Source organism: Typopeltis vanoorti, chromosome 1 (genome assembly GCF_054136105.1).
Source record: "Typopeltis vanoorti isolate ZY-2024b chromosome 1, IOZ_Tvanoo_1.0, whole genome shotgun sequence".
Taxonomy (NCBI): Eukaryota; Metazoa; Arthropoda; class Arachnida; order Uropygi; family Thelyphonidae; genus Typopeltis; species Typopeltis vanoorti.
This window is the reverse complement of record NC_143549.1, coordinates 20,012,657-20,033,882: the sequence shown is the minus strand read 5'-3', so window position 1 is coordinate 20,033,882 and position 21,226 is coordinate 20,012,657. Positions and strand designations below refer to the sequence as shown.

General features: G+C 36.8%; 1 protein-coding gene across 2 annotated transcripts in view; it reads left to right on the top strand.

The window, feature by feature from the left end:
* Positions 1-21,226, top strand: part of Br140 (bromodomain-containing protein 140) — a 416,387-nt gene that overhangs the window by 283,295 nt on the left and 111,866 nt on the right. For both annotated transcript variants that reach the window (XM_090413932.1, XM_090413852.1), the window contains exon 12: positions 12,034-12,072. In XM_090413932.1, the coding sequence (XP_090270058.1) occupies positions 12,034-12,072 (39 nt within the window). The remainder of the gene's footprint in view (positions 1-12,033; positions 12,073-21,226) is intronic.

The following is a 21,226-nucleotide window of genomic DNA, read 5'->3' as shown; positions in this document are numbered from 1 at the left end:
TGCGACTAATTTCTCTCTTATTCCATATGAATTTATTCAATTGACTTCCCACCATACCAGCTTTGCTGATTCTGTTGTCTATTTCTATATTTAATTTACCATCTTCAGTAAAAATTGTGCCTAAGTAGCTGAAATGTTTTACTTGTTCCACAGGTTCTCCATTCATAACACAGTTGACATTTTCAATGATTCTGCCTATTTTCATTGTCTTTGTCTTTTTATTGCTGACCTTCATACCATATCTATTACAACAGCTATTCAATTTAGTCAGAGAATCTTGCAGACTTGTAGCAGATTTATTTAGAAGTATAACATCATCCGCATAAAGCAAAGAGCTGACATTAACATCTCCAATTTTGATATCAGGTTTAATACCACTTTCCTTCATAATGTGATCCATATAGATAATGAATAACAGAGGGGATAATGTACATCCTTGTCTCACACCAGATTTAACATTAAACCATCTTCCTGTACTTCCTTCAATTCTAACTGCTGACTTACAACTCAAATAAAGACTAAGTATTGCTTGATATAATGCCCCATTGACACCATATAACTGCAGCATATTGAATAGCTTCTCTCTTGGCACCTTGTCATATGTCTTTTCCAAATCGACAAAACTTAAATACAGATCTTTGTTATATTCCCATGCTTTCTCGACTATTTGTCGTAAAGTGAAGATCTGATCCTGACAGCCTCTATTTGGCCTGAATCCAGCTTGTTCTTCACCAAGCTTTTCTTCCACAATTCTTCTCAACCGTTTCTCAAGTATACTTGCATAGATCTTGCCAGGAACACTCAGTAGGGAAATACCTCTGTAATTCTCACATTCAGTTTTATTTCCCTTTTTATATATGGGTACTATGAGAGCTCTACTCCAATCATTGTGAATTCGTCCCTCTGTCCAGGCTTTCTGAACTATGCAGTGCAGCCACTGTAAGACTTTTATACCACCATACTTCAGCATTTCTGGTCGAATATCGTCTACTCCTGCTGCCTTTCCACATTTCAAGCCTTTGATGGCTTTTTCTACTTCAAGTATGGATATGTATTCCTGACTGCATGCCTGGTCAGTGTTTTTTATCACTGTGCTGTCATCACTGCTTGTTTCATTTAGCAATTTTTCAAAGTAATTACTCCATACTTCAAGGATATCTTTTTCTCCTGTTTTCATGTCACCTTTATCATCTCTAACTCCTTTTACAGCACTCTTTCCTCCATTCCTAAGCTTCTTCAATAACCTCCAGAATATTTTGCCACCTTCTTGATATTTATTTTCTATATTCTTGCCAAAGTCTTCCCATGACTTTTGTTTAGCTAGTTTTACACACTGTTTAGCTTTTTTACATTTGTCTCTGTATTCTCTAAGAGTAAAAGCTGACTTATTTGATAGGAACTTTTGATATGCTTTCTTCTTTTCCTTCACTGCCTCTTTAACTTCCTGTGTCCACGAGGGAGTTCTGATTTTTTTATCCTTTCACCTAACCTCGCCACATGCCTCTGTAGCATAATCAATCAATGTTTTCTTCAGAGTTTGCCACTGAATCTCCAAGGTTTGATTCCTGTTCTCAAACTCTTTCATTTTCTTTTCAATAATCTTTCTGTATTTTAGTCGACAGTTCACATCTGAGAGCTGCTCAACTTTCATTTGCTTTAAACTTTCTTACATGTTATTCTTTTCAATATGAAATTCAATTTTATCCTGCTCAAGACTAAATAGTGATCACTTCCAATTTCAAATCCTCTGTACACTCTGGTGTCCTGCACCAGGGAGAAAACATCACTATCAACAATAACATAGTCAATGAGACTTTTCTTATTCCTAGCCTCTTCTCTCCATGTGAATTTGTGCACATTTTTATGTTGGAACATGGTGTTAGTAATAACCAGTCCATGTCCTGAGCAGAAATCCAACAGATATTTGCCATTATTATTAGCTTTGCTCTTTTCTCCAAATTTTCCCAAAATATTTTTGTATGTCTCACAATCATTTCCTACTCTGCTATTTAGATCCCCAACAAGGACCAACTTTACCTTTTTCATTGTGTCAGTTGCTTTTTCTAAAGCATCAAAAAATTCCTCCACTTCTACCTTAGTAGAACCTTCTGTGGGACCATAGGCACAAATAAGTCTCATTGTCCAGTTCCCCATTCTCATATTTGCCCACATTACTCTGCTTGAGACTGACTGCCATTCAAGAGCATTAGCCTTGTATTTTGTGTTGAATACTATGTCTACTCCTTCTTTTCTTTGATTGTCATTGCCTGAATATAATATTTTGTATTTATTGCTCAGAAAGATCTCACCAGTTTTGGTCTTTTTTGTTTCAGTCACCCCTATTATGTCGATCTGGTACTTATCTAATTCCTCAGCTAGCTCCATTTCTTTAACATTCAGGTTTCTTACGTTGATAGTACCGATCTTTAACTCTGGTGATGTTGAGTTGGGGTTTGTTTTCAGATTTGTTCCAGTAGCTGACTTTTCGCTGTTCGCCCTGGTTCCCTGGCGAAAACAACGGCGGCCTTGTTTAACCAGGCGACACCTCAGCCGGCATGAAATTTTGTCATGTTGTACCATCATTTTTTATTTTGGTTTAACCAATAAGAATACAATTTGGTCGGCTAAATCCCAAATTGCCAGACCATCCTCGTTCGTTCAGTATCAAAGTAGATACCCAACAGGCTGTACCAAGAGAAAGTGAGGATTTGACATTAGGTCAGAAGCCCTGGTCGGTTCTCTGCATTCCTTTAAAGGCTATGTGGAAGTCTCCTCTCACTTATACAGCTTTGACCCTTAAGCACCCCATGACCCATGCTACTATTAAAGATTAAAAAGATTATAAAAAATGCCACAACCATACTGTACTTTAAGGGAATATCAGAAAAAAAATAGAATACTGCATAAATATAATGTTAAAAACCACCCAAAAAAGTAAAAAGCATACTTAGCTCATCTAAAGATTTGCTTACCTATCTTGTGCAATGGATTTTGTAAACCTTCAGGGGTTTACAAGTTCCTGCACTAGAATGTAGGAACAAAACTTGGTTTGAAAAAGGAGGGAAAAAAATAAACAAACTTGTCAGTTGCTGATTCATCATCCTGTTCTCAATAAGAATAATGTATTATAGTTGTTGAGAATAATCCATTATTCTTGTTGAGAATAAGATGATGAATAAGAATAATGGATTAGCAATTTCAAGAGTCTGGGAGACCCATCAGCAACTAATATGACATTTGTGCACAGAGCATCAGAACAACAAATGGCAAGAACCCCAAAACAAAAAAACCTGATCAGTGGATTTCACTACAGTTCTGCTGTAGCAGAACTGTAGTGAAATCAACTAGCAATTGATATAGTTCCACTTTTAATTTTTTTTATCAATTTTATTTTATTATTATTATTATTATTATTAAGTGAGACCTCCATGGACTCAGAGACTCATCGAGGGAGGCCACATACTACACAGACCAGCTATCGTACTTATTCTTGAATTCATTCACACTGCTTGCACTCGCAACATCCAATGGCAATCCATTCCAATCACGCACCACCCTCTGAGAGAAAAATCTAGCCCTCGCATCCTTCTTGGTGGCCTTCATTCTTAGCTTCCAAGGATGCCCTCTCATCCTCTCCCCATCCTCCATAAATTGAAAAATTCCATCAGTTGAAATCCTGTATGACCCTTTCAGAAGTTTGTAAGTCTCAATCATATCACCCCTCTTTCTCCTGTTTGCTAGTGTCTGCAGTCTACAAATTCTCAATCTGTCTTCATAATCAGTATTCCACGATCCTGATATCATTTTTAACACTTTCCTTCGTACTCTCTCTCCAATATATCAAAATCAAAATTGGAAACCAGGAGACCAGACCTGCACACAATAGTCCAAGTGAGGTCTTATCAAGGCCTTGTAAAAAGGCAAAATAACATCCTTATCTTAACATGTGAACGTTCGTTTCAGCATTGTAATTATCTTTTGAGTTGTATATGCAATCTTTGTCACATGGCCCCTAAACTTCAACTTCCTATCTATTAACACCCCAAGATCCCTAGCCTAATCCCACCAATATAATACGACATTGGATATCTAATCATGCCGAAGTGAATGACTTTACATTTATTGACATTGAACTGACACCCATTTTCCCATGCCCACAATTCCAGTCTATTCAAATCATTTATTTATTATTTATTATTATTGTTTTAAGTTTAAACTTTACTCTTCCCTTCTTTCTTTCTCTCACCAGAGGTCAGGCTAGTGTAAACAGTTAACAAATCAGTTGTAGTATAGCTTACTTATCATCAGAAATACATATATATGAACTGTAACACAAGCTATATCACAACGATAACCTTGATATAGAGGTCGAACCATCAAGGGTTATTTTCTTAGTTTTAAGTAAATAATTGCTCTGGCTCATATTTTTTATCTCCATAATTTCTTTACAATGAATGCTGACCACCATGTAACAATGAGAGAAAGGATTAAGAAGATGCAGATATATATATAAAATATTTATATTTATATATAAATATATATAAATATAAATATTTACACCTGTATTGATTTTTAGAAAGCATTTGACAGCATAGATCAGAAAGTGGACAGGAACCAGTGCTATCGCGTGCCCATTTAAGTTGGGTGTAGAAGACCAATATGACAAAATTCATGACCATATGATTGCATTTTTATTGATGTATGAAAGTTTTTTTTAGAAAGCATTTGACAGCATAGATCAGAAAGTGGACAGGAACCAGTGGTATCGCATGCCCGTTTAGGTTGGGTGTAGAAGACCAATATGGCAAAATACATGACCGTATGATTGCATTTTTATTGATGTATGAAAGTTTTAAGAGTGCATAGTTTATCGGCATTCATCTTAATTGGCCCAATGCAATTAATTGTATCATAACTTTGAGTAATTTAATTTATCAAAAAAGTGAACAGTAGTTAATTTGACCTATGCTTCACGTGTGTTGTTTATGTGAGAAACACAAAGGGTTTATGCCTTGTGCTGAGATTAGATTATCATTGGCAAATACTGGAGTGAGACATAGATAATTTGAATTTTGATGTGATTTTTGAATACAGTCATGTAATATGCATAGAAATCGGAAAAAGTAATCGCTTGGGAAATTATTATAATAAATTTAGTTTAATCCTTTATCCAAGTGTGTGCAAACAAAGTTTGCACCTGGATAAAGGATTAAACTAAATTTATTATAATCTGACCAAGTGAAAAATAAACTTTCAACATCTTTCCCTAAATCCAGAGTAATTTAATAAAAAGGTGGTGCACTGTTTGGCAACTCCTATAGGAGGAGATGACCTTGCTAATGCTTTTGCCTGGTATCTCCACTTGGGCCTGGCTCCCACTGAAGAGACCTCAATAAAGGTTGAAACTAGTCTGGGTAGTGGCCCTTCCCTTAATGCATAACATTATACATATCTGCAAGGAGATGTGTTTTGCATTATGGGAGATATTGAGATAGGAGTGTTGGTAGCTTGCTCCACCTTTGCAAGGAGTTGCCTGGTGTTGTACCACTTTACCCCCAGTCCTGAAAATACTTTCAGGCACAAACTTTGTTTGCACACACTTGGATAAAGGATTGAACTAAATTTATTATAGCCTGACCAAGTGAAAAATAAACTTTCAATTGGGAAATTATTGTTTTCTGGATTGAACCAAAGAAAGGTGAATCAACTCATTTCAATTACTTATTTATACATAAGTTCCAGCCTCCTTGACTATAATCATACAATCTGCGAATACTCTAGCAGAAAACAGGACATTCAGATTGTCAACACTCTTTCCCATTGTAAATGTGGGCAAAGAAGTTATAAATTATTTATAGAAAATTATATATTAAAAACTTGTCTATATTGGTCTCCTAAACATGTCAGTTCATACTTCATGCATGTAAAACAGATGAAACTCAGAAAACAAAAACAACTCATGACAATGTTCAGTTGGATTGATTGACACAATATCCAATCATAGCCACTGATTTCTTTGGTGCTATTGTCTTAGTGCACACTGCCTTGCTTTCTGGGTGGTGTAAAACCACTGGAACACGAAGAATTTGACCTGCTGCACTATCTGTACGTCTATTCAAAGGTGTTTGTATTTGTGACCACACACCTGGGCTGTTAATGCAAATGTGATGTAGTGTTTATGTGTCAAAGTATCCTCTTCACAAAGCATTAGAATACTGTTTAATTTTTGTAATCATGCAAAGCCAGGAAACAATTAGGGGGGTATTTAGCAAGAATAAATGCAAAATATAATATTAGTGATATTGCTATTCTCTGTGTGTGTGTGTGCACTGCATGAATAGCACATCCTGAATATACATCCCTGACAGGAACCTGATATATCTCTTGCAGAATATCAACACTAATACAGAGATGCTGTGAGAAATTGTGTAAAAGTATAAAATAGTAATATGGCTCTGGAAACAGCAAAGATGTACGACAGGGACACCCAGTATTTCCAAGCATTTTTATCTTATGTTGTGGAAAGAACAGTGGATGTCATAAATATAAGGGGAAATTTCAGCTTACTTTACAAGAATCAGTAATTTATGATTTGCACATAATAATCATTGAGTATGAAGAAGAATTTAGAAAGAATAGTGCTGAAATGAAGGAATGAGATATGTATTGATAATGAACATTGGGGACAAGGAGGAATCAAACTAAAAGGATGATATTCAGGGATGAGATGATGACATGAAGAAAAATCAGTGGACAACTGTGCTGGAAGAGGTTTGAAGCTATGTACCTAAAGGATAACATGATGCATGATTTAAACTGTTAAAAGGAAATAAAATCTTGGCAATGTATGTGATAATGGAAAAGTAAAACAGTGAGCCATGTCATATAGATGAGAGTACTGGAAAATGCATGTATTCATGAGTGCATTATGGATGCTAGATGTGGTAGACTGTGAGGCAAATATTGGCATTTAAAAGAACATTATAAGGGTCAAAGCTGTATGACTGAGAGGAGACCTCCACATAGCCTTTAAAGGAATGCGGAGAACCGACCAGGCTTCTGACCTAATGTCAAATCCTCACTTTCTCTTGGTACAGCCTGTTGGGTATCTACTTTGATACTGAACGAACGAGGATGGGCTGGCAATTTGGGATTTAGCCGACCAAATTGTATTCTTATTGGTTAAACCAAAATAAAAAATGATGGTACAACATGACAAAATTTCATGCCGGCTGGGACGTCGCCCGGTTAAACAAGGCCCCCGTTGTTTTTGCCAGGGAACCAGGGCGAACAGCGAAAAGTCAGCTACTGGAACAAATCTGAAAACAAACCCCAACTCAACATCACCACAGTTAAAGATCGGTACTATCAACATAAGAAGCCTGAATGGCATAGAAATGGAGCTAGCTGAGGAATTAGATAAGTACCAGATTGACATGACAAGGGTGACTGAAACAAAAAAGGACAAAAACTGGTGAGATCTTTCTGAGCAATAAATACAAAATGTTATATTCAGGCAATGACAATCAAGGAAAAGAAGGAGTAGCTAGTATTCAACACAAAATACAAGACTAATCTTCTTGAATGGCAGGCAGTCTCAAGTAGAGTAATTTGGGCAAATATGAGAATGGGGAACTGGACAATGAGACTTATTTGTGCCTATGGTCCCACACAAGGTTCTACTAAGGTAGAAGTGGAGGAATTTTTTGAGGATTTAGAAAAAGCAACTGACACAATGAAAAAGGTAAAGTTGGTCCTTGTTGGGGATCTAAATAGCAGAGTAGGAAATGATTGTGTGACATACAAAAATATTTTGTGAAAATTTGGAGAAAAGAGCAAAGCTAATAATAATAGCAAATATCTGTTGGATTTCTGCTCAGGACATGGACTGGTTATTACTAACACCATGTTCCAACATAAAAATGTGCACAAATTCACATGTAGAGAAGAGGCTAGGAATAAGAAAAGTCTCATTGACTATGTTATTGTTGATAGTGATGTTTTCTCCCTGGTGCAGGAAACCAGAGTGTACAGAGGATTTGAAATTGGAAGTGATCACTATTTAGTCTTGAGCAGGATAAAATTGAATTTCATATTGAAAAGAATAACATGTAAGAAAGTTTTAAAGCGAATAAAAGTTGAGCAGCTCTCAGATGTGAACTGTAGACTAAAATACACAAAGATTATTGAAGAAAAAATGAAAGAGTTTGAGAACAGGAATCAAACCTTGGAGATTCAGTGGCAAACTCTGAAGAAAATATTGATTGATTCTGCCAGAGAGGCATATTGGTGAGGTTGTGTGCAAGGATAAAAAAATCAGAACTCCCTGGTGGACACAGGAAGTTAAAGAAGCAGTGAAGGAAAAGAAGAAAGCATACCAAAAGTTCCTGTCAAATAAGTCAGCTTGTGCTCTTAGAGAATATAGAGACAAATGCAAGAATGCTAAACACTGTGTAAAACTAGCTAAACAAAAGTCATGGGAGGACTTTGACAAGAATATAGAAAATATCAAGAAGGTGGCAAAATATTCTGGAGGTTGTTGAAGAAGCTTAAGAATGGAGGAAAGAGTGCTGTAAAAGGAATTAGAGATGATAAAGGTGACTTGAAAACAAGAGAAAAAAGATATCCTTGAAGTATGGAGTAATTACTTTGAAAAACTGCTAAATGAAACAAGCAGTGATGACAGCACAGTGGTAAAAAACACTGACCAGGCATGCAGTCAGGAATACATATCCATGCTTGAAGTATGGAGAGGCAGCAAGAGTAGATAATATTCGACCAGAAATGCTGAAGTATGGTGGTATAAGAGTCTTACACTGGCTGCACTGCATAGTTCAGAAAGCCTGGACAGAGGGACGAATTCTTCCCGATGATTGGAGTAGAGCTCTCATAGTACCCATATATAAAAAGGGAAATAAAACTGCATGTGAGAATTACAGAGGTATTTCCCTAACTGAGTGTTCCTGGCAAAATCTATGCAAGTATACTTGAAAAACGGTTGAGAAGAATTGTCGAAGAAAAGCTTGGTGAAGAACAAGCTGGATTCAGGCCAAATAGAGGCTGTCAGGATCAGATCTTCACTTTACGACAAATAGTCGAGAAAGCATGGGAATATAACAAAGATCTGTATTTAAGTTTTGTTGATCTGGAAAAGGCAGATGACAAGGTGCCAAGAGAGAAGCTATTCAATATTGACACCATATTCAATATGGTGTCAATGGGGCATTATATCAAGCAATACTTAGTCTTTATTTGAGTTGTAAGTCAGCAGTTAGAATTGAAGGAAGTACAGGAAGATGGTTTAATGTTAAATCTGGATGTACATTATCCCCTCTGTGATTCATTATCTATATGGATCACATTATGAAGGAAAGTGGTATTAAACATGATATCAAAATTGGAGATGTTAATGTCAGCTCTTTGCTTTATGCGGATGATGTTATACTTCTGAATAAATCTGCTACAAGTCTGCAAGATTCTCTGACTAAATTGAATAGCTGTTGTAATAGATATGGTATGAATGTCAGCAATAAAAAGACAAAGACAATGAATATAGGCAGAATCACTGAAAATGTCAACTGTGTTGTGAATGGAGAACCTGTGGAACAAGTAAAACATTTCAGCTACTTAGGCACGATTTTTACTGAAGATGGTAAATTAAATATAGAAATAGACAACAGAATCAGCAAAGCTGGTATGGTGGGAAGTCAATTGAATAAATTCATATGGAATAAGAGAGAAATTAGTCGGAACACTAAATTAGCTGTATACAAAACAGTGTTCAAACCAGTTTTAACTTATGGATCTGAGAGCTGGATCAGAAGTAAAACACTTGACCAAAGACTAGAGACCACAGATATGAGAGTGCTGAGAAAGATTATAGGCGTGAACAGATGGCATCAATGACAATATCATATTAAAAACGAGGATATTAGGAAAGAACGTGACATTGTCAGCATCCAGGAATGCGTTAGCAGAGCTAATCTCAGGTGGAATGGTCACTTAAACAAAATGGGCGAGGAAAGATTAGCAAAACAAGTGTTCTCTGCCAGGTTGCCAGCAAAACGACCCAGGGGAAGACCAAGATATAGGTGGATTGATACAGTACAAAGTGCTTTAGACGATAGAAATATAAGATCTGATAATGTTGGAGTCTTGACAAGTAACAGACTGATTTGGAGGAAAATTGGAGATAGGAAATTAATAATGATGTAAATTTTTTCATGTTGTACTATCATATCCTGTACACCCCTTCAGGGTACATGGCAGGAATTTGATGATGATGCTGTAGAAAAGGTCTAAGCAAATTGGAACAAAAATCTCATATCTTCTATATAAGATTTTCTTTAAAAAGAACCCAACTTTTTTTTTTTTTTGGACATCTCTGTAGTGTAGGATAAGTATGCAAGAGTTGAGTCACCTGGCAGTGGACAGAAAGGAATGGCAGAAAATAGTGAAAATTGCATCAGGCTCCAGTGACATTGCATTCATGAAGCATTGATGATGAACTATATAATCTGCTGTCAACCAAGTCTCACTGATGCTTGTAACTTTTGCCAGGATTGCACCAATCAGCCATTAATTTGCCCCTCTTATTCTTGGTACTTTGCATTAGTGTATACAAATTTCAGTATCTCCTTTAGACTCAAAATAATCTTTAGACCTTGTATTGACTATCCCATTCATTGTTACTTGAGAGACTGAATTCTGCATATTTGTTAATTTTTGCACTCTCATTTGCTTCTTTTGTGTCTGCATGCACGTACTCATTTGAATCCTCCTCCCTAGTAATTCTACTGCCCCCGATTTTTGACCTTCACATACTCAGTGTGAGCAGTGCTTTCTTGAGACACCTAACTCCATATCCATTTAAGTGCAGTCCAATAGCAGCATGTAGTCCTACTTTGAGAAATTCAATTCTTTCTATCAACCATACACTATTCCTTCTCCATGACCTATTCATTGATCAATTTGCAATCATTGCTCTCCTCCTCATTTTTTCCCTATCATACCATGGAAGCAGACTGATTGTCTTTTCTATCTTTTCACTCTTCCATTATGCTTCTTCTGGTAACTCTTTCATATCTTCTGTCATACACTGTGTTTCACCTTTTAGGTCATTGGTGCCTGCCAAAACAATAAATTCTTTCACTTATCTCTTTGTACTCTGACAGCTTCATTAATATATTAATTTTTGACCAGGGAAACAAATTTATTCATGCTCTAATTAAGAGTTATTCTTATCACCGAATCACTATATAATTTTTTTCTTCTTACACTCTCACTCTTACTTTGCCATATGTTCCTGCTTCTTACCGTGAACTTCTTGTTTCTTTCTCTTCACAACTTTACCAGTTATCTAGCATTTTGCAATTGTTTGATCTTGCAGCCTATCTTGAAGAATTTCACATAAGTGTTGTTTCTTTACTGATGTCCTCTTCATTTTTCTGACATTCTACTCCTGCATTGTCATTGGCAGTCTTGTTTGGCACATTTTCATGCCTTGTGTCAATAATGCACTTCACCCCACTGTAGCATGTTTTACCCTCCCTATACACCAAATACTCACTCTAAAAACATTCGTTGCATATTTTTGTTTTCCACCAGCCTCGCTTCCTTTCACAGATCTTGAACAAAATACACTTCATGCATGCTGTGCCAAACAGATTTCTCATATTAACCCCCCCCCCCCCCTAAGAAAGACATATTGGCTACCTTAGTTCTTGAAAGCTAAACAACTCACTCTGACAGAAACACGCACACTCATAAAAATATATATACATGTATATATAAAACCACAACAAATTAACCTAATATCATTAACTAAATTATAAAAAAAAAAAATGCTTAACTTATTATTCTATTATCTCACACTATATGCACATTGCCTTCTTAGACCAGTCCAGTTCTGTTGAATACTTAGTCAATATTGCTGAATATAATATCTTATAGTTATTATTTAGTACTGTTTTTCTCTTATATGAAATTGAAACAACAAACAAAAAAAAAATCTGTTTTTATTTTTATATAAAGGTTGTAAAAATATTGAACAAGTGGAAACCACAGTCAAAGGTAAAGTAATCCATAAATTTATTTATATTATTTATTTTATTTTTTTGGCAGGGTGAAGATCTATATAACTTTATATCTAGTTATCATGTAATCATTATTTACTTCATATCTAGTTATTCACTGTAATCATTATTATAAAATGTAACTGAACATCTTAAGTATCTCCATTCAAAATGAAAATATTTTATTGTATTTACTTGAATATAACTCGCACTTTTTTTCCCAAAATTAAAGCTAAAAAATCGTGGTGCGAGATATATGCAGGAATTTTCAGAAACTAAAGTGTTCAAGAAAAAACTAAAAATGGGTATGACTTACCAAGAATCCCTATTTGCTATTGCTATTTTCGGCGTAGAGAGCAGTTTCCTTGTGTGCATTCTATCCAAATAGCGTCATCTTCTTTCCCATTATTTCAAGCAAAAATTACAGTAATTTACAAAATTTGAGATACATAATGGACAATCCTTCATGAATTAATAATGAGAATTGACAGCAAAATGCGAAACAGACAGCATGTTTCGCTGTCTGTTTCGCATTTAGGCCTGTAGAGATAGAACAGCTATGAAGATGTGCATATGATTAGTGCAGTATTAACAAAAGTTTGCCGACCCAAAAATAAAAGCAAGCCAACAGTTTTTGAGTTGAAATGCAAATTCTCTTCAGCTGAATTCCATAATATCTGAAACTGCCATAACAGCATTTACTATATATTTCTTATTTTTACTAAATAATTTAAGGAAATTACGACGTAAACTAGGATGTACATTAAAATAAATTTTAATATACTTCAATGTTTCAGCAACGTCACGTTGCCATTTTCAGGAACTTAAGAACAAGACACGTGCATGCAGTCACAACAGACAGTAAGTGAGGAAGAAGCAGGAAGCTATTATTTCTCCTAAAGTCCTGATGGTCCCTCCCCCAGGGGGCAATGTTGGTATTCTTGGGCGATTGGGCTGAAGGTCTTCTGATGTAGGTTTCCCAAATTTGAGGCAGTCTCATGCAGCCAAATTTGTTGAGGTTTGGATTGTTTCTTAGGGCTGAAGCTGATTCCATGAAAAGCCTTTCTTATTTGTATTTACTATGGTGTATTATTGTGACTTTCTTCCATCGTATTCTATGGCAGGTATCCAGCGCATTGTCAGCAAGACAATAGGGGCTGTATTGATGAAACCCGATGTAGTCCTTGTGTTCTGAAATTCTGATATTTGCTGTCCTGCCTGTTTGGCCAAAGTAGGACAGCTTACAGCTGCAAGGGACCTGGTATACATCACGTAGGTCTAGGGGGGGGGGGGAGTTGGTCTTTAGTAGAACAGATAAGGGATGCCAATTTTTTATATGGTCTGTAACAAGAAGTCTTCATGTTTTTTTAGGATCTTTGTAAGTTTTTTCCGAGATGCCTCGAATATAGGGTATAGTGAAGGATTTAGATTAATCCTTGTTATGAAGGAGGGAAGGAGGACGGTTGTGGTTTACTGGTTTCAATATTTTTTGGATTTTTTTTGGGGGGGGGGGTGGGATAGCCATTGGCTGAGAAAGTGTTGAGAATGTGGTTTAGTTCTGTGGTTAGGGCATTGTCATTTGAACAGATAAGTTTAGTCCTGTTGTGTAGTGTCTTAATGACTCCATATTGTTGCGAGGAGGGGTGGTGAGATTGTTGGTGAATGTATCTGCCTGTATGGGTGGGTTTTCTATAGACTGAGAAAACCAAGATTCCATCAGGCTGGTGGGTGACTAGTGTGTCTAAGAAATGAAGGCAGTTGTTTTTTTTTCTCTTCCAGGGTGAATTTGATTCTGAGGTGTTGTTGGTTGTTTAAGTGTGTTAGGAAGAAGAGGAGTGCATCGTAGCCATTTGGCCAAATAGCAAACACATCATCATCAACATATAACAAAGCCAAATGGTTGGTTTTTGTGGGGCAGAGTTTAAGGCTTTCTCTTCAAAAGTCTCCATATAAAAGTTGGCTAAAGGTGGGGAGAGTGGAGAACCCATGGCTGTCGCCTCTATCTGTTTGTAGAATTTTCCTTGCCAAACAAAATAGCCCGAGTTCATTGCGAACTGAAATAGGGCTGTGATATCGGGAAGATATTTAGCTTGGATTAGCTGTGAGGATTCTTTGAGTGGGACATTTGTGAATAAGGAGAAGACATCAAAACTGACCATTAAGTCAGTGTGTTTGAGTGTAAGGTTTTCTATGCTGGCTTTGAAATGGGCTGAGTTTTTTATGTGTGAAGGTGTGTTGCCAGTATAGTGGAGAGAGCTTTGGCCAAATGTTTAGCTAGTTTGTATGTGTGGGAATCAATGCCATCCACTATGGGACATAATGGCACATTTTCCTTATGAATTTTTGGGAGTCCATAAATACAGTACAGTATAGAGTTAAATGGTTTTAATTTGTTAGTGATTTCCACAGGCCAAGAAGTGACCTTCTTAAGGAGCCTGTGGAGTTTTCTAATTTGTGAGTTGGTGGGATTGTACTCGATAGGGAGGTAAGTCTAACAATAGAGCTTTCAGCTTACCTGTGTAATCCTTTTGGTTAAGCAATACTGTGGCGTTCCGTTTATCAGCTTTGGTGATTATTATTTTCTTGTTTTTCTTTAATTCTAGTAGAGATTTAATTTCCTTACTGGGCATGTTGACTTTTGGTGGTGTAGCTTTGGTTAAAACCCAAGCCGCATCCAGTCTAATATCATTGGCGATGTGGTTTGGAAGGTGTCGTATCCCGTATTCAATTCGTATCATAATATCTTTAGCAGGTATTTTTCTGGGCGCAATGGCAAAGTTGTGGCCACGTGAGAGAGCGTCGAGTGCTTCAAGTTTCACACTAACTGACGATAGGTTGACTACCGTTTTGATAGGAAGTTGTGGTTTCGAGATAGAGTTCTTTTTTAAATTTTAAAATTTTTTGATGCGTCGATCTCGTACCTTTTTAAATTCTTTTTCCGCTGCAGTGCACGAGATGTCGTATAAAATAGACCAAATTTTGTGGCTTGAGGTGTTTGAAGGGTTATCTTCGAGTGCCTGGATTGTTAAGTTAGCATCATTCAGGAAACGGTGAGTCATAGCGATTTGTTCCCTGAGCAAAGCTTGGCTGGCACGGTTATAAATACGAAGAGCCTTTTGCGAAAAGAAACGGTGCTTGAATTTGACACAGGAATTACTTGGTTATCCCGGCAGCGTGTTAAGAAGGCGAGACGATTCAGTTGTCTTGATAGCTTTAACTTCATTTTACCGTAATGGTGTGCTTTACGTGCGATATCATCTCCATGGATTATCGTAATTCTCGTGGAAAGGTTTAGATTGGTTATGCATTTTTACTAAATAATTTAAGGAAATTACAACGTAAACTAGGATATACATTAAAATAAATTTTAATATACTTCAATATTTCAGCAACGTCACGTTGCCATTTTCAGGAACTTAAGAACAAGACACATGCACGCAGGCACAACAAACAGTAAGTGAGGAAGAAGCAGGAAGCAATTATTTCTCCTAAAGACCTGATGGCGTCCCCTAGCAGGCAATGTTAGTATTCTTGGGTGATTGGGCTGAGGGTCTTCTGATGTAGGTTTCCCAAATTTGAGGCAGTCTCACGCAGGCACAACAAACAATAAAAAATTGGCATCCCTTATCCGCTCTACTAAAGACTCCCCCCCGACCTAACTGGTGTATACCTGGTCCCTTGCAGCTGTAAGCTGTCCTACTTTCGCCAAACAGGCAGGACAGCAAATACCAGAATTTCTGAACACAACGACTATATCCGGCTTCACCAATACAGCCCCTCTGGTCTTGCTGACCATGCGCTTGGATACCTGCCATAGAATACGGTGGAAGAAAGTCACGATAATACACCTTAGTAAATACAAATATGAAAGGCTTTTCATGGAATCAGCTTCAGCCCTAAGAAACAAATTAAACCTCAACAAATTTGGCTGCATGAGACTGCCTCAAATTTCGGAAACCTACATCAGAAGACCTTCAGCCCAATCGCCCAAGAATACCAACATTGTCTGCTGTGGGGAACAATCAGGACTCTAGGAGAAAAGATAGCTTCCTGCTTCTTCCTCACTTACTGTTTGTTGTGCATGTGTCTTGTTCTTAAGTTCCTGAAAATGGCAACGTGACATTGCCATTTTCAGGAACTTTAATGTTAATAAATATGTAATAATAATAATAAATTTTAATATTGAAGTATATTAAAATTTATTTTAATGTATATCCTAGTTTACGTTGTAATTTCCTTAAACTATTTAGTAAAAATGCATAACCAACGTCTTAGCCTTTCCATGAGAATTACGATAATCCACAGAGATGATATCACACGTAAAGCACGCCATTACAGTAAAATGAAGTTAAAGATATCAAGACAACTGGATCGTCTTGCCTTCCTAAAATGCTGCCGAGATAACCAGATAATTCCTAACTGTGTCAAATTCAAGCACTGTTTCTCTTTGCGAAAGGTTCTTTGTATTTATAACCGTGCCAGCAAGCTTTGCTCAGGGAACAAATCGCTACGACTCGCCATTTCCTAAATGATGCTAACTTAGCTACCCAGGCATTCGAAGATGAACTTTCAAGCACCTTAAGCCACGAAATTTGGTCTATTTTATACGACATCTCGTGTACTGCAGTGGAGAAAGAATTTAAAAAAGTACGAGATAGATCGACACATCAAAAAATTTGAAAATTTAAAAAAGAACTCGATCTCGAAACCACAACTTACTACCGAAACGATAGTCTTTTCGTCATTTAGCGTGAAACCTGAAGCAATTGATACCCTTGCACATGGCCACAACTTCGCCATTGCGCCCAGAAGAATACCTGCTGAAGATATTATGATGCGAATTGAATGCAGGATACGGCACCTTCCAAACCATGTCACCAACGATATTAGACTGGATGTGGCTTGTGTTCTGACCAAAGCAACACCACCAAAAGTCAACATGCCCAGTAAGGAAATTAAATCTCTATTAGAATTAAAAAAAAACTAGGAAATAATAACCACCAAAGCTGATAAAGGGAATGCCACAGTATTGCTTAACCAAAAGGATTACATAGGTAAGCTGAAAGCTCTATTGTTAGACCGGGCTACTTACCTCCCTATCGAGTACAATCCCACCAACTCACAAATCAGAAAACTCCCTCTTCTTAAGAAGGTCACTTCTTGGCCTGTGGAAATCACTAACAAATTAAAACCATTTAACTGCATACCCCCCCCCCCCCCCCCCCCCGTATTTATGGACTCCCAAAAATACATAAGGGAAATGTGCCATTACGGCATATGTGGATGGCATTGATTCCCCCACATAGAAACTAGCTAAACATTTGGCCAAAGCTCTCTCACACTATACTGGCAACACATCTTCACACATAAAAAAACTCAGCGCACTTCAAAGCCAGCATAGAAAACCTTACACTCAAACACACTGACTTAATGGTCAGTTTTGGTGTCTTCTCCTTATTCACAAATGTCCCACTCAAAGAATCCTTAGAGCTAATCCAAGCTAAATTTCCTCCTGATATCACAGACCTATTTCAGTTCACAATGAACTCGGGCTATTTTGTTTGGCAAGGAAAATTCTACAAACAAATTGAGGGGACAGCCGTGGGTTCTCCACTCTCCCCAGGAGATTTCTGAAGAGAAAGCCTTAAACTCTGCCCCACAAAAAAAAAAAACCATTTGTCTTCGCTATATTGATTATGTGTTTGCTATTTGGCCAAATGGCTACGATGCATTCCTCTCCTTCCTAACACACTTAAACAACCAACACCCCAGAATCAAATTCACACTGGAAGAGGAAAAAAACAACTGCTTTCCTTTCTTAGACACACTAGTCACCCGCCAGCCTGATGGAACCTTGGTTTTCTCAATCTATAGAAAACCCACCCATACAGGCAGATACATTCACCAACAATTCCACCACCCCTCCTTGCAACAATATGGAGTCTTTAAGACACTACACAACAGGACTAAACTTATATGTTCAAATGACAATGCCCTAACCACAGAACTAAACCACATTCTCAACACTTTCTCAGCCAATGGCTACCCTCCAAAAAAATATTGAAACCAGTAAACCACAATTCCCCCATCACAATAAGGATTACTCTGAATCCATCACCATACCCTATATCCGAGGCACCTTGGAAAAAATTACAAAAATCCTAAGAAAAAACACGAATTAACTTCTTGTTACCATATAAAATACTGGCATCCCTTATCTGCTCTACTAAACACCAACCTAGACCTACGTGGTGTATACCAGGTTCCTTGCAGCTGTAAGCTGTCCTACTTTGGCCAAATAGTCAGGACCTCAGATATCAGAATTTCAGAACACAAGAACTACATCGGGTTTCACCAATACAGCCCCTATTGTCTTGCTGACCATGCGCTGGATATCTGCTATAGAAAACAGTGGAGTAAAGCCACAATTATACACCATAGTAAATACAAATATGAAAGGCTTTTAAAGGAATCTGCTTCAACCCTAAGAAACAATCCAAACTTCAACAAATATGGCTGCATGAGACTGCCTCAAATTTGGGAAACCTACATCAGAAGACCCTCAGCCCAATCGCCCAAGAATACCAACATTGCCTGCTAGGGGACACATCAGGTCTTTAGGAGAAATAATTGCTTCCTGCTTCTTCCTCACTTACTGTTTGTTGTGCCTGCATGCACGTGTCTTGTTCTTAAGTTCCTGAAAATGGCAACATGACGTTGCCGAAATATTGAAATATATTAAAATTTATTTTAATGTATATCCTAGTTTGTCGTAATTTTCTTAAATTATTTAGTAAAAATGCATAACCAACATCTAAGCCTTTCCACGAGAATATATATTTCTTAGTTTTAACACATTTACGAAATTTAACACGTTCAGTTGAATTTTATTGTTGAATTTGAGCTAGATACTGTGTTTACTGGTTCAACATGTGGTTTTGCTTGAGTCTTACAGCAGGACTGTCAAACTCAATTGGAACCCAAGCCATTTGTCATAAAAGTGTTTCTCAAGTGGGCTGCAAAAAAATTTCGACTAAAAAACCTACACTAATTAGAATCGATGGGATGTGAAAGAACAAGTATAAATAAATTCGAAAATTATTAATGAAAATTTTATTTATTCTGAGTCATTACAAGACATAAAATTATAGTATAATGATTATGACGACTAAACAAAAAATGAATATTTACAATATATAGCATTTAAACCAAGTTATACCGAAATTAAATATTATTTGAAGAAATCAAATATTTATGCAGTCTAAAAAGTATTAAGTCTCATTAATAACAAAAATTTACAGAGCCTCTTATTAGTTTGAATTTTTTCCGTTCGTGTTGAAATAAAATGCTTCTATTATTTTTTTGAGGTGGGAGGTCTATATTTTGGGATATTTTTTAAATCATCATCATCATCAAATTCCTGCCATGTACCCTCAAGGGGTGTACAGAATATGATAGTACTACATGAAAAAAATTACATCATTATTAATTTCCTATCTACAATTTTCCTCCAAATCAGTCTATTACTTGTCAACGCTCCAATATTATCAGCTGTTATATTTCTATCGTCTAAAGCACTTTGTACCGTATCAATCCACCTATATCATGGTCTTCCTCTCGGTCGTTTTCCTGCCAACCTGGCAGAGAACACTTGTTTTGCTAATCTTTCCTCGCCCATTCTGTTTAAGTGACCATGCCACCTGAGATTAGCTCTGCTAACGCATTCCTGGATGCTGACAATGTCAAGTTCTTTCCTAATATCCTCGTTTTTAATATGATACTGCCATTGATGCCATCTGTTCACGCCTATAATCTTTCTCAGGACTCTCATATCTGAAGTCTTTGGTCAAGTGTTTTACTTCTGACCCAGCTCTCAGCTCTCTATTTTTTAAATGTTAATGAAAATATTTTTGGGAAAGATGATAATATTTTGTGGTTAAAATAACTATACTTGCATAATCAGAGGTGTCATGTAATAATAATATAATTATAGTAATTTTAAGTAATTTATTGTAGTATTTTATTTTTTTCTTGACACTTGACAACATTTATTGTTAACCAGCTTGCCAAATGGACTCAAAAATTGAGTGCATACGACGTTCGTTATGGCAGAAAGATTGGGGTCGGTTAGCCTTGATCTGTGGGCTGTTTTGTTACCTTTCATACATGAGAATAATTGTTTGCATAAATAGGTGCTTCCAAAAATCTGATAAATGTATTGCTAATAATTTGTAATACTTGTTTAAGAGCTTGTTCATTACAGGAAATTGTTATAGCTCTGTTTTTGTGGATGATAAGAGTTAGCATGAATATACTGGCCAGTAGGCTTGCTTTAGACATTGAAGGATCGATTGCCTGATGACCAGTGTATCCAGGAAAGAAAGTGAATTTTGATTTTCAGTTTCAGTAGTAAATTGTATGCACTCTTGTTGTCTATTCAGGTGACCGAAGAAGGCGTTTAAAGGTTGGTGGGCATGTGGACAGTTAACAAAACATTGTCAACATATCTAAGCCAAACTGTAGGTTTTAAAGTAAAGGAATCTAGGGCACTTTGCTGAAAAGCTTCCATATAAAAGTTAGCAATTGGAGAGACAGTGGTGAGTCCATGGCTGTTCCTTCCTTTTGTAGGTAAAAATTATTTTGCCACATGAAGTAACTACAACATAGTACTTGGGTAAAGAGAACCATAATGTCAGGTGGAAGTTTGTTCTGTAGGAGAAGAATTGTGTCACTGATTGGGACATTTGTAAAATGGGCAAAAACATCAGAACTCACTAATAAATCATGTCATGTTTTTAATTTTGTTATTATTATTATGATTATTATTACGGGCAACTCCAAGGAGTCCGTAGACTCATCGAGGGAGGCCCTAACATGATGTCAAGAACAACTATTCGACATTCACACGGTTTCTATCATACTTCGCCTTGAACTCATTTACTCTCATGGCACCCACAACAGACTCTGACAGCTTATTCCACTCATTCACCACTCTCCAAGCTCTAAACCCTTGCTAACAACACTCTTGCCCAACTTCCATGTATGGCCCCTAGTCCTCTCACCACCAGTCCTATTCTCAAAAATATCTTCTGAATTAATCATATAGAAACCCTTCAGTAATTTGAATGTCTCAATCATATCACCCCTTTTCT